This window comes from Callithrix jacchus, chromosome 5 (genome assembly GCF_049354715.1).
Source record: "Callithrix jacchus isolate 240 chromosome 5, calJac240_pri, whole genome shotgun sequence".
Lineage (NCBI taxonomy): Eukaryota > Metazoa > Chordata > Mammalia > Primates > Cebidae > Callithrix > Callithrix jacchus.
Genome location: NC_133506.1, coordinates 10,205,775 through 10,219,827, shown reverse-complemented (window position 1 = coordinate 10,219,827; position 14,053 = coordinate 10,205,775). Strand labels below are relative to the sequence as shown.

General features: G+C 53.1%; 1 protein-coding gene across 5 annotated transcripts in view; it reads right to left on the bottom strand.

Moving 5' to 3' along the window:
• EBF4 (EBF family member 4) overlaps window positions 1-1,983 on the bottom strand; it is a 69,395-nt gene extending 67,412 nt beyond the window's left edge. For 4 of the 5 annotated variants that reach the window (XR_008481180.2, XM_035298252.3, XM_054255166.2 and 1 more), the window contains exons 1-2: window positions 1,559-1,983; window positions 932-1,053 (exon numbers count right to left, since the gene is read on the bottom strand). Coding sequence is in view for 4 of the 5 variants with exons in the window: in XM_035298252.3 (XP_035154143.1) it covers window positions 932-1,053; window positions 1,559-1,870 (434 nt within the window). In the remaining variant the exon portion in view is untranslated. Of the gene's footprint in view, window positions 1-931; window positions 1,238-1,558 lie in introns of those variants that run through there. The other variant, XM_054255168.2, reaches the window with a different exon arrangement.
• Between the last annotated feature and the right edge of the window lie 12,070 nt (window positions 1,984-14,053).

The window sequence follows — 14,053 nt, the reverse complement described above, 5'->3', positions numbered from 1 at the left end:
AGTCAGAATCCCTTCTGGCTGTGGCAACAACTCAGACTTCTGGAAGCCCAGTCCCATCCTGTCCCAGGTGTCAGCTCTGCTGACACCTCCCTAATCCTAACCACGGTGACTCCCCGTCGGATTCCTAAAAGCCTCCCTCCATGGTCACAGCTGGCGGTGCAAGAAGCCTGGTGAAGGTGGGGGAGGTGCAGGTGCTTGGCAGGGGGGGGCAATAAACTTTAAAAGTTCACCTTCAAATCCTGGAGGCAACCTCCTACTGAGGTTCCGAGACCCCTGCAAAGAAGTCAGAGGAGGCCGGTGTGGGTGCTGGGTTCCCATGGACTCTGCCTTACACAGGACCTACCAGAAAAACACCTGAGGGAGAGGCAGGGGCCCTGCCCAGTTCCCAGGCCAATCAGTCAAGCCAGGCCGACTGCCCACCTCATCTCTTCTCCACTGTCCAGCCCCCAGCCACTTATCTGGCTCTGCACACCCCCATCCTCCAACTCTGAGGGGCGTGGGAAAGGAAAAAGAGGGTTGGGTCTCGTGCCTTTCCTGACAGAGAGCTGTGGAATTGGACAAGGAGAGGCATTGGGTCTGCCCAGAAAGGAGGGGCTGGATGTTCCTAGACGGCCGGTGGCTGTGGGTCAAGGCTCGAGGTTCTGCCTCTTCTCTCAGAGCCACAGACGGCCCGGCTAGGGTGGCGTTCACTGCTGCGCACGCGATCGGCCGTCAGAAATCTGCCGGGACAGCCCGGAGTAGAGGCAGAAGCCCCGCCCCGGCCCGCCCCACATCCTCAGGAGGCCGCACCGGCGCTCCGGACGGGGTGGGTGGGAGGGACAGTCCAGAGTTAGGGCTCTTTCTGCCCCTGGCTCCAGCAGCTCAGCAAGCTGAGCCGAAGCGGTGCGGAGCCGTCCCACCCGAACGCACAAGGTCGGGTCGGAGCGCTTACCTCTGCGCCGCGGTGCTGGCGTCCAGGATGCCAGCGCCCTGCATCCAGGAGCGCACGGAGCCCAGGCCGGCGGGCAGCAGCGGCTCCTCCTTCAGGTTCAGCCCGCCGCGGGGCAGAGCGTCCTGCGCAGGGAACATGAGGGCGCGCAGTGAGTGGGCGCCCCCACCGCCCGGCGTCCGTTCCCGCCGAGGCTGCGGGCGTCCAGCTCTGCCCGACCCGACGGCACCAGGCGCCTCCAGTAGCGCAGCGTCGAGTCGGGGCAGCTCAGTGCGCGCTCGCCTCTTGGGCGCTCCCTCGGAGAAAGCCGGTCCGCGGGCGCCGGCGCTGTCCCCTCCCCTCCTGGGGCGCGGGGCGGGGAGATGAAGGGATTCCCCCGCGGCCAGGGCGCTGGCGGGCGGACTGCGAGTGCGGCGGGGAGGGCGGGGAGCGGAGCCCGCACCCGGTCCGCGCGGAGGCGCCCCAGAGGCGCGCTCTGGCGGTTGCCCGGGGCCGCGGTCGTCGGAGGGGGGGGCCCGAGCGCCCCGGGAGCTGCCTAGGGCAAGGCGGGGGCGAGGGGCTGCCCGCCCTTTCCCCCTCGCCGCCCCCACCTCCCGCCCGCCCGCGGCGCCAGCTCGGGGCGCTGATTACCATCCGGGAGGCGGAGGCTGCGGGCGCGGAGCTTGGCGGCGGCGGCGGCGACAGTGGCGGCAGCGGCGGCAGGAACAGCAGCAGCCGCGCGTCCCGGGGAAAGGCAGGGGCCGCGCCAGGCCAGCAGACGCCGCCGGCGCCGGCGCCCCGCGTGCCCCGGCGCCCCGGCCCTGCCGTAGCCCCGGGCGGCAGCACCTGGAGCAGCAGCAGCAGCAGCCCGGCCGACTCCCCCCGGGGCCCTGTTCCCGCGCCGCCCCGCCGCGGCCGCCGCCGCCCGCCGCTCCCCGGGGCCTGGCCGCGGGCCCGGGCCATCCCGCCGCCGCCGCCGCCGCTCCCGGGGGAGCGGTAGCCGAAGGGAGGGAGCGCGGGCGGGAGGAGGGATGTCGGGAGCGGGCGGGCCCAGGGGACTGGGGCCCGGGGGAGGCGGGGGCGGGGCGGCGCGGCCGGCCGAGGGGCGGCCGGGGACGTGACATCATCGGGGGAGGAGCGGCCGGGCCCGGGCCGCGGCGGCGGGGCGGACCCTAGCGAGTCGGTTGCGGGGGCGGGGGGCTGCGGCCTGGCGGAGGCCGCGGGAGGGAACAGAAGAGCCCGACCGGGGCCACCGAGACCCGCACAGGGAGGATCTGGGGCCGCGCAGCGAAGGAGCCCGGCCGGAGTAGGACATGCGCGCCCCGCAGCGCTCGGGAACCTCCGCGGCCTCCCCGTCGCCTCCGGAGGAAGCCCCGGCGTCTTCGCCGCCTCACCTCCCTCCCCCTGCACCCGCCGTACTCTCCGCGCCCGACGCCCTGTGCCTGGACTTGCTGCTCATTTTGACGCCTCCGGGCTTTCGCTCTTGACTTTTTTCTCCCGCGTGACTGTACTCCCGCATTTCCCCGGCGACCCTGACCTCGCTTTAACCCCAGCCAAGGACTGAAACGTCTCTCTCTCAGGCTGGGGCCCCAGACAAGCTACGCGAGTTCCCTGCATCCATCATCCCTGTTTCCGATTCTGGGTTACCGAAGCCTAAAGCTTTTTTAGTTTCCACCTGTGCCTTTCAGGAACCTCATAATTTCAGATTGCAGGTTGGACAGGTAGGCTCAGAGCTCAGCTCACCTCCTGTTTCTCCCCAGCCGCGTTCCCTCTCAGATTCCATTCATTTCTTTATTAGTTCCTGATGCAGAAGTCACCTGGCCCTTGACCTTGGGGCAGAGGCATTTCTGCCCCTCTCCCCACTTGTCCTGGCCAGGCTTTGAGCAAGCCCAGAATGAGTCCTGCACTTCCCTGCAGAACAGGGGGCTACCTGCCCTGCCTGCCACGTGCACGCTCAGACACCCCTCCAGTAACACCTTCTTGCCCCAACTGACTCACATCCTCTTTTGGGGGGCCTCCAAGTGTGAGATAGTGTTCTGTCCCACATTGGCCCAGATGAGGCGTCCCGGCAGCACTGCTGGTTCTCCTACCATCACACAGGCCCTCTCACCTCCTTCCCTAGCCTCTTTACCAGCCCTTCTCTCTATACCTCTCACCATCACCTGCAGGGGCCGCCGTTCCCACCAAGACTTCTTCAAGTCTCAGCTTTTACCCCAGGTGGGATTATCAGAGATGAGTCTCTCCTTAAGGCAAATTCTTATGCCAGTATCTTTCTCCATCTCCTAATCTCCCTCTCTAAATCTTGCTTCTAATAGTGTGGTCCCTGGACCAGCAGCATTGACATCTCTTGGGAGCTGGTGAGAAATGCAGATTCTTAGGCCCTGCCCAGACATGCTGAATCAGAACCTGCAATTTACCAAGACCTGTATACACATTACATGTGAGAAGCCTCCCAAAGCTGTTCCATACTTGCTCCACTCCTCCCCAGCGTTCAGACCCACCGCTGGCTCTCTCATTTCCAGCAGACACCCTTCCTCTTACCCAGTGGAGAGGACTCAGGGAATCTTGGCAGAACCCTGCTGGCGCCGTCAGCAGTACATGGTCCTCCTCATTTCTGTCTTTTCACCCATTCTCTTCTCCCTGCCTTCCCCTGTGGAGATGGATGTGGAACTTTTTGTTCAGTCCTGTCTTCTGTCTTTCCTGAGGTTACCCCACCCATCTGCTATTTGTGACTTGATATGTTCTCTTTTCTCTGCTCAGATCTCCCCATTCTTAAAAGAACTGTCCCCTCCTCCCCACGTCCTTCTTCAATTCCTACCCCTCCTGTGTCTGACACTGTTCACTGGAACATTTTGCCAAGGACGCCTGACCGGCCCCCCAAAAGCCACTCCTGGAGCCCATGTGGGCTGGCTCCCTTCCAGCCCTGCCTTCCTGCTTCTGCTCTCAGACTCCGTGGCCTCTCTTGGGCCTCAGGCCCTGGGACCGCCTGGCAGCAGTGGGCTAGTCCCCCACCCCACCCCCAGCCCCCCATACACCCTCACACACACCTAGGAAACCGTCCTGATGACCAGAGCACACTGTTTCTCCTCTGCCCTCTGAGCACCCTAGGCTGCTGTGCCTCAGGCACTCCTCCTATTCTCCTGTCATAGAACTCATGTTCCTCCACAGTCTCCGAGAACATCTTTGAGGAAATGGTCTTCCCCTATGGAATTCTCGATTCTGTCAGTCCTGAACATCAGTGGGTGAGGACAAGGCTGGGGTTGTCCCTCAGAGAGAAGAGGAGCATCTGCTTCCAGGGAGGGTCCCTATCCCAAGAGGCTCTGCCCCTAGGCCGGAGAGGGACTTCTGGTCTCCACCGACTCACTCTCCACCAGCCAGCTCTTCTTCCTCCCCTGTGTTTGTGCTAGGCGCCTCCTTCTGCTGCCCCCGAGGCTTGGAGTTTGGGAGTCATCTCCAATACTTTCCCTCCCTGTCCTGCAGCTACCTGTTTGTCACGTCTTAAGGAGTCTCCCTTCCCTGTCCTCCCTGCCCCAGTGCCCACAGAGAATATCTTTAACAACAACGCACTTTACCTCCACTGGACTCTACCCTGGCTTGGCGCAGACATGGAATTCCTAGTTTTGCCCACAGCCTCCTCCCTTAGCTCCCATCCCTGGCTGCTCACCCCCAAACACCCCATCCTCCTGCCAGTTTTAAAAAGTGTTGCTTGGGCTGGGTGCTGTGGTGCACGCCTGTAATCCCAGCACTTTGGGAGGCCGAGGTGGGTGGATCACGAGGTGAAGAAATTGAGACCAGCTTGGCCAACATGGTGAAACCCCGATTCTACTAAAAATTAAAAATTAGCCAGGTGTAGTGGTGTGCACCTGTAATCCCAGGTACTCGGGAGGCTGAGGCAGGAGAATCACTTGAACCTGGGAGGCGGAGGTGGCAGTGAGCCGAGATGGTGCCACTGCACTCCAGCCTGGGCGACAGAGCCTCCATCTCAAAAAAAAAAAAAAAGTTGCTTGGATTCAGCCATTGCCTGCTTAGAAACTTAATGTGTTTTGTGGCCCCCCAAATAGACATTAGGCACTTAGTTTGGGAACATTTTAGGCCCTGTGATGCCTGATAGAATTTCTCTTCCGGCCAGCCTTCCCTCCACTTGCTTGCCATGTGAGTTCCTTGCTTATCTGGCATGGCACATCTCACGTTTCCCAAACCCAGCTCCCTCTCTACCAGCTCCAACCTTCATGCTGGCGGGCCCTTCCCATGGGAATGCCCTCGCTTTAGAGCATTCCTTTTTATGATGGTTGGAGTGCTTTGGTTTTCATTCTGGAAGGTTGTCCCCAAGGTGGATTTGGGGGATAGGTGGCAGAAGGGAAAATCAGCCAGCCCAGGGAAGTGGCAGAGTTAAGGCTGAGTCATAAGCTGGGGCAGACTCCCAGCTTGCGTGGGTTTCTGTTCCATCCTAACCACATGGAACAGAAAACCAGCCAGGATGGTGTTTGAGGCTTCTCAGAGCCTGCAGCCCCAGAGAAGGGCTTCTGTGTTAGAGATGCTGAACCAAGTGGGGATGAAGGGAGGAAGGTTGATGAGCAATTCTGGATCAGCACTTGAGGTCAGAGGTGAGTGTCTGTGCTTTAGAACCAGGTGAAAGTCTGTTTCTTAGAACTCTCTGTGTGCTTTTATTTTGCATTAGTTATCTTATTTTTACTATCTTTTATTTATGTGTTTAAAGTCAGGGTCTCGCTTTGTCACCCAGGCTGGAGTGTAGTCATGAGATCATAGTTCACTGCAGCCTCAAACTCCTGGGATCAAGTCCTCCCTCCTTAGCTTCTCAAGTAGCTGGAATTGCAGGTGTGCACGACCATGCCTGGCTAATATAATTATTTTTGAGGCAGAAATATTGCTATGTTGCCCAGGCTGGTCTCAAACTCCTGACCTCAAGTGATTCTCGAACCTTGGCCTCCCAAAGTGCTGGGCTTCTAGGTGTGAGCCACTGTGCTGGCCATGAGCTGGCCGTGGCCAGCATTATATAATATATAATATATATAATGCTGGCCATGCATTATTTATCTTAGTTCCTTTGTATATTTTCCTGTTCCAACTGCTGCATCTTCTCCATGAGAAAGGAATTTGGTGGGATGGGGTGTGCCACAGAAAGCTGGAGGGGTGGTGGTGACAGAGGAAGCTTGGTGCATACCTCTCTTCTGGCAGGGGCTCCCCACAAACCCTCGGGACAGAGCCTCTGGTCTCATTCTGCCCTTTCAGGGCCTTTTGTGCTCATGTCCATGAGAAGGGCTTTTGTGAATGGCTGGTGCTAGAGAATGAGCAGATAATAAAACCCAGGTGGTGCCCTTATGAGCTCACAGTCAGGTGGCAAGAGACACATGAATGCTCAATGTCTCTCTGGAGTGACCTGGGCTGTTACAGAAGTGAGCAAGTCCTGGGACAAGCACAGAAGAAGGGCCTGAGTCTGAAGGTGAGGAAGGGCCCGGGAGCAGCTTGTGGAAGGGCTAGCAGAGCGGCAGGAATGGCTTTGCTGCTCCTGCTTCAAGGTGGAAGGTTTTAACACTTGGCACCGGGAGGGTCATGCTGGTGCCTAACATGCCATGCATGTTAGTTTGGAAATTTTTTCTGTAGGCCTAGTCATAAAACAATGCTTTTTAAAAAAGTCAGCAGGACTCTCCCCCGCCTAACCGCCCCCAGTCAACCCTAAGCGGGTGCAAACCATAGAAAACAGATCCGAAGTGGTGTATTAGGCGGAGGTGCGCTTGGCCACGCTGTGTGTTGGGCCATAACGCCCCCTGGAGGCCCCAGAGTGTGAGGCTGGCACTTGGATCCACTTCCTGTCAAGTCCCCGATGGTTATTAAAGGAGAAATACAGAAACTAAAGCGCACATTAATTATGGCAATTCTCATAGTTCCATGAAGAGATCCAGAATGACAAGGGCCATCCCAGAAGGTGGCCAAATCCTCTCTAGGACCTCCCCTTAGTGAACACTTGCCCCTCAAGAGGTAACCCCCTCCTGGATCCTTGCACCAAAAACTAGTTTTTCTCATTCTTGAAGTTCATGTAAATGACATCATGCATTATGTAGTTTTTAAATATCTGGCTTTCACTCACCACTACTTGTGAGATTTATCCATGTTGTTGTGTATAAAACTATAATTCATTTGTTTTGATTCCTAGGTAGTATTCCTAGCACAGACTTTTAATAATTTTAACTCATGAAAACATTTTTATGCTTCTCATGCCTGTTTTTGTCTCTCACCTCTGAAACGGTGGAACGTACTGGCCACATACTCAGTCCCATAATGCTATGTTTTTCCTTGGCTCTGACTTATCCTCCACCACTTCTTCACCTCCCGCATCTGCTGTGCCCTTCAGAATCCCATCTGTAAGGCAGTGGTTTACAGATGCAAGCACTTTGGGAGGCAGAGGGGGCAAATTGGTAGAGCTCAGGAGTTTTAGACCAGTCTGGCCAATGTGGTGTAACTCTGTTGCTTCAACAAATTAGCCAGGCGTGGTGGTGCATGCCTGTCCTCCCAGCTATTGGGAGGTTGAGGTCTCAAAAAAAAAAAAGAAAGAAAAGAAAAAAAAAGAATCCCATCTGTAAAAGTAACCAACTTCCTCATATTTTCAACATTTCTTTTAAAGCTTTCTCATACTACCAGCCTTAACTGAAATCTGCTGAATGGCACCTGTTATGGAATGAATATCTGTCTCCCTTAAATTCATATGTTGAAACCCTAACCCCCTAAGTAACTATATTTGGAGATAAAGGCTATAAGGAGGTGATAAAGGCTACAGTGATAAAGGTCATAAGGGTGGATCCCTATCGGATAGGGCCAGTTCCCTTATGTGAAGAGGAAGGGACAGTAAAGCTCTTTATCTCCACTATGTGAGGACACAATGAGAAAGCGGCCCTCTGTAAGCCAGAAACAGCCCTCACCAGGACCCAAATCAGCTGGAACCTTGATCTTGGACTGTCCAGTCTCCAGAACTCTGAGAAAATAAATTTCTGTCGTTGAAGTCACCCAGTCTATGGCATTTTGTTCTGGTCACCTGAACCAACTAAGCCAACTTCTAAGAATGACCTTTTGCCTAAGGCATTCTCTAGCAGTTACTGTTTATTCTCTTTCACTTTGCTACATAAAAAATATCTGAGATTTTGTTTTGCCCTCCTTTCAAGATCAGTTAACTTGTTACTGTTTCATGAATCCTGTCAGAAGACAGGAGATTCCTGGATTAGAGACAAAGCAAAGCATATTAACACAGCACAGCAAGTTGCAAAAACTGTTTGCATCAGCTGTCCTTGTTCCCTAAGTTCCACAAGGAAAATGGGAAGGAGCTCTATGGATTCTGTGCATGCACTGGGTTTCTGTCCCACGTGAGGAACATTGAGCATGGGGAACCCACCTCTTTCTTTTTTTTTTTTGAGACAGAGTTTCGCTCTTGTCCAGGCTGGAGTGCAATGGCATGATCTGGGCTCACTGCAACCTCCGCCTCCTGGGTTCAAACAATTATCCTGCCTCAGCCTCCCAAGTAGCTGGGATGACAGGCATGTACCATGATACCTGGCTAATTTTGTATTTTTAGCAGAGATGGGGTTTCTCCATGTTGGTCAGGCTGGTCTTGAACTCTGCCCACCTCAGCCTCCCAACGTGCTGGGATTACAGGCATGAGCCACTGTGCATGGCTCAAACCCAGCTCTTTCATAGACGGCAGTAAGCAAGCCTGCTCTTTGTCCTGCAGAGAGATTACTTCAATGTAGCTTGCTCCTTCCACTACCCTGAGAAACAGCCCAGGGAAAGAGGGGTCAGGGCCTTGTAGTCTTGTCATACCCACTAAAAATGTTCAGGGCTTCTGACAGCTTTCCTTTCCCAAAAATTGACCCTATACATTCTTGACCAAAGTGGAATATTCCCATGAGTGTACCACTCCATCTGCGAGTGTACCACTCCATCTGCCACTGTAGTCGATCTGATCAGCATAGGCTGGGACCAAATTCACTCAATTTGTCTCATACAGAATTAAATTACTACCAATAGAACCTCAAGCAAGATGAGGCCAACCTACAGTACTGGCTTCAACAATGCCACCCGGGGTCTCAGACTCAGTCACCTGTGAATAAGTCTCAAGGGGATCAGTAGGCCTTAGTAGGCCAGGATATAGTCTAAGGCCAGGCAATTATCCATTATGATCTGCATAAGTGAGGTGTAGACGAATCTACTGGTCCTCAATGTCATGGCCTGTAATTATATGAAGCTATAGATGGGCCAAAGGCAACCCTCATCACTAATGGAGAGACATCATATGGCCCACACACAAACATACACCCATAGGGTCATGTGTTATTTGAATGCAGAATTTGTTGTTGATTTTGATTTGGATTATCATTACACTGGTTTGGTTAAACCACATGGATGGTGTCACGTAATGGTTACATCCTCAGACACCGTAGACAAACCGAGGCCACCTAGGTAACAGGAAAACTACCTGTGTTTGTACCAGACAGGCTCAAACAAGACTGTGCTGAATGGTGTGCTTTTACCTGTATGGGGGAAGGGGACAGTCCATATTTGGGAGCTACCACTGATGGCTGGCAAAGGCCACAACTGAATAGTTCAGGACTGGCCACCTCCTTATGAATTCCCCTGTTTTCATGGCATGTGGGCAGCGTGATAAACCCAGAAAGGGTGAGGCCATCAGCTGCAGCTGCTGCTTAACTCAGATGAACCAGATGATGGTTTTTCTAGGTTTCAGTGCTGGATCTAGGGGACGAAGAGTACACTGATCACTTCCCATTGTTTGTACCTGCTGGCGTCTACACTGTTTGTACCTTCTCGCAGGCCTCCTGGCCGTGAAGACAGCATATTTTATTGCCGTAGCCATAACTTCGTCATTTCTCCAATCTTTTCCTACTCATACCCAGCCCTTTTGTCTTCGGGGGAGAGATGTGGGTGAGACAAGGACATTTTTTCAAAATTTACAGACTTCCACTGTATCTCCCGCCTTGGCCTATGTGAGCCAGTGTTTGGGGGCTTGGCAAGGAATGTACTCAACCAGGGTACTCAACTTGGCAAGCAATTGTATACAATGAGTACACTGATCTGGGATCAGGTTAATCTGTCAAGAGAATTCAAGTGGCTAAATCAGAATTAGAAATAAATTTGAATCCCCTAAGTTCCATTTTGCCAGGCTGACTCGGGAGGGTATAACAAGCAGACTGATGTGGGGTTGCTGTCGGGGAGGGGGCAGGGGAGGAAAGATTTAAAAAAAAGCACCATGCTCCCAGCTTTTCAGAATAGATCTATATAACCCTCCATCCGTTTTTGTCCTGATCACTACCCAGGAAGTGGCTGAGAGGAGATCTTTGTCTGGGGACAGGCTGCATTCAGTGATCACGCTGCCTCGCTGAAGTATGTGGCCCAGAAGGAGTGGACAGAGGTCGATGAAAGCTTTGGAGGAGGCCATTCCAGCGCTCAACAATACCAGGGAGCCTGGTGTGTTCATTGAGTACTTTGACTACCTTGCCTGGCCTGAAAACATATAGTTTTTGACTTTGTGCTCAGTCCACGATGGGGAATGTGTTGCCACATCTTGTTTGGTGATGGATCTAGGCAGTGATGGGAGTAGTATAGGCAGTCAAGGCTGGATCAGCAGCTTGACTACAATTTGTCTCATTAGAGAAGGGCCCTTACCATGGGCATCTCTGTGAGCAACTTGAGCTTCTGATTGGCAGCTGAAATTATTTCCACAATATGCAGCTGCAACAGGGAATGTCTTTAATCTTCCAGTCTTGTGGGCAAGATAGCTAGGTCATTGGCAACCACACAAAAGGCAGTAAAAATGTAGCAGGGCTCATCGCGGGGAGTATTGGTCAGAACTATCAGCACTCCCTTGAGCTCTATCCATTGAGTGGAGCAATCATGCTTGCTTTTTTGTTTTTTTTGAGATGGAGTCTTGCTCTGTTGCCTAGACTGGAGTGCAGTGGCACCGTCTCAACTCACTGCAACCCCTGCCTCCTGAGTTCAAGCAATTCTCTTGCCTCAGCCTCCTATGTAGCTGGGATTATCGGCCCGTGCCACCACGCCTGGCTAATTTTTGTAATTTTAGTAGAGACAGGATTTCATCACATTGGCCAGACTGATCTCGAACTCCTGATCTCATGATCCACCTGCCTTGGCCTCCCAAAGTGCTGGGATTTTAGGTGTGAGCCACTGCATCTGGCCCATGCCTGCTTTTGGTTCTGCATAGCTGGTGCTGAGGTTGAACGTGGACACCATAAGGTGTCAGCCTAGCCACACCATCAGCATACCAAGCCAGGTGCTTAGGGAAGCCCCTGTGACTTGAGGGCCCAATTAAGCCACAGCTCTGCTTCAAGCGGTAAAGTATGGAAAAAGGTTTCCCTTGAAGGGATTTTTGCTGCCACTTTTTCGTGTAAAACCCAGATATATTAGGGCCAGACCAGCTGTGTTCCTGAATACACCATTTCCATTGGACTAATAAGGGCTTTTGTGTCCCTCCTGTAATAGCCACCAGATCCAAGTTGACCCATCCCAAAATGGGGGTGTCAGTTTCGAGAGTCACAGGACCATTTTGGGTCAGTAACAAGTTAGTAGGTTCCTTTTAAAAAAGGGGATAGGGGCTGGGCATGGTGGCTTATGCCTGTAATCCCAGCATTTTGTGAGGCTGAGGCGGGCAGATCACTTGAGGTCAGGAGTTCAAGACCAACCTGGCCAACATGGTGAAACCTCGTCTCTACTAAAAAACAAACAAACAAACAAACAAAAAATATATATATACACACAAAAATTACAAAAATTGGTCCGGTGTGGTGGCATGGGCTGTAGTCCCAGTTACTTAGGAGGCTGAGGCAGGAGTATAGCTTGAACCTGGGAGGTGGAGGTTGGAGTGAGCTGAGATCAGCCACTGCACTCTAGCCTGGCAGCCTGAGACCACCCTGGGCAACAAAACGAGATCTCGTCTCTACAAAAATATATTTTTAAAATTAGCTGGCATGGTATGTGTGGCAGGCAAGCTACTCAGGAGGTTGAGCAGGGAGGGTCGCTTGAGCCCAGGAGTTCCAGGCTGCAATGAGCTGTGATTGTGACATTGAATTCCAGCCTGGGCGACAGAGAGAGACTGTCTTAAACAAAAAAGGGAGGAGAGAGGGATGGGGCCAGGCACGGTTGGGCAGAAGTATCACCTGAGGCCAAGGAATTATAAGACTAGCCTGAGAGACGATGTCTCTAAAAAATTTTGTAAAATTAGCGGGGCATGGTAGCTCCCAGTTGTTGTCCCAGCTACTCAGGGCAGTGAGGTGAGAGGATGGCTTGAGCCCAGGAATTCAAGACTGCAGTGAGGTCTGATGGCATCACTGCACTCTAGTCTTGGTGACAGAACAGTGACCTCTCTCTAAACACTTTTTTTTAAGGGATGTGCTTGGTGACTGTCTGGCAGGTGGCGCTATTGTGCTTGAAAAACACCTCTGAGTAATCTGGCAGCCTTTGAGACTAATTCTCGGATTTTCCTTTTCCCTCTTGAAAGTCTTTTTTTTTTGAGACAGAGTCTTGGTCTGTTGCCCAGGCTGGAGTGCAGTGGCACGATCTCAGCTCACTGCAACCTCGGCCTCCTGGATTCAAGCGATTCTCCTGCCTCAGTCTCCTGAGTAGTTGGGATTATAGGTGTGTGCCATCACACTTGGCTAATTTTGTATTTTTAGTAGAGACAGGGTTTCACTATGTTGGCCAGGCTGGTCTCATACACCTGACCTCAAGTGATCTACCCACCTCGACCTCCCAAAGTGCTGGGATTACAGGTGTGAGCCACCATGCCTGGCCTCCCTCTTGAAAGTCTGAACAATTTCTCCTGGACCATCTAAGAGGGTTCAGGAATCAGCTTTCCACATGCAGCAGTCTCTGAAAGAGTGAATCTCATCTGACACCTACAGGCATTTGACAGTACAAACTCGTATGAGCATCAATACCAGTGATACATTTGCAGTGAAAGCCACTGAATTGGCCAATGGACCCCACTTGGAGGGTTACTTAATTTGCCTTCTCCTCTGCAAAGTTTGCTCAAAGCCTATCAGTTGAACTTGGATGATTCTTTTCCTTATGGGAAAACAAACCAAGGAGTTTAGTGTGTGCACGTTAGAGCTACAGCCACAGCTGCCAGGAGCTCAGGCTAGTTCACAGGGTGCATCTAGGAGGCTTTCATTTCTTCTTGGCCCTGGCTTCAGGGTTGCATTGCTGCTGCTTCCTCCTCTATGTAGCTCCAGAGTCCATCCAGAGAGTTCCAAAGCCCCGAAGCCCCTTTCATTTTGTCCCCACTCCACACTGCAGTCCTGGTGTGGTGTCTTCAGCCATCTCTGCACCCATCCAGGGGACTAAGATGGTGAATCGGGCGATTGGGCCCAACAGAGATATACAAGTTTTGAGGCTCTTGCCTCCGTGAAGTTCCCCAGCATACTCAGCTTTTTCATTAAAACAGCTGAGCTGGGTGTGGAGGCTCACGCCTGTAATTCCAGCACTTTGGGAGACCAAGGCAGGTGGATCGCTTGCACCCAGTAGTTCGAGACCAGCCTGAGCAATATGGCAGAACCCCGCCTCCACAAAATAGAAAAAAAATTAGTCAGGTGTGGTGGTGTGCACCTGTGGTTCCAGCTATTAGGAAGGCTGAAGTGGGAGGATCACTGGAGCTCAAGAGGTCGAGGCTGCAGTGAGCCCTGATCACGCCACTGCACTCCAGCCTGGGTGATAGAGCAAGACCCTGTCTCAACAAATAAATTAATTAAAGAAATGAAAGCAACCGAAGGTGAGACAGAGAGGGAATAGAGGGATCGGGGAACTCAAGAGAGACAGCAAGCCTGTGCTAGTGAGCAAGGTTTTGCATCTACTTTGGATTCCTGTGGCCACCTGTGGGGCTCAGCCAAATGCCTTGTAATGTTTTGGGGTCACCCTGAACCTCTGTATCAAACATGGTGACTGATACCATGTATTTCAGCTTTGGGGATTCTTTGACTCAGCAGCCACATCCATGTTGCCTTTTGTGGGGGCTGCGGGGCTTGCTGCCCCCTTGTCACAACATCCCTTCCTCCTCCTCCTGCATGGAGATAAGCAAGAACCGAAGCACCATTTGAGTGGCTTGTTTCAACC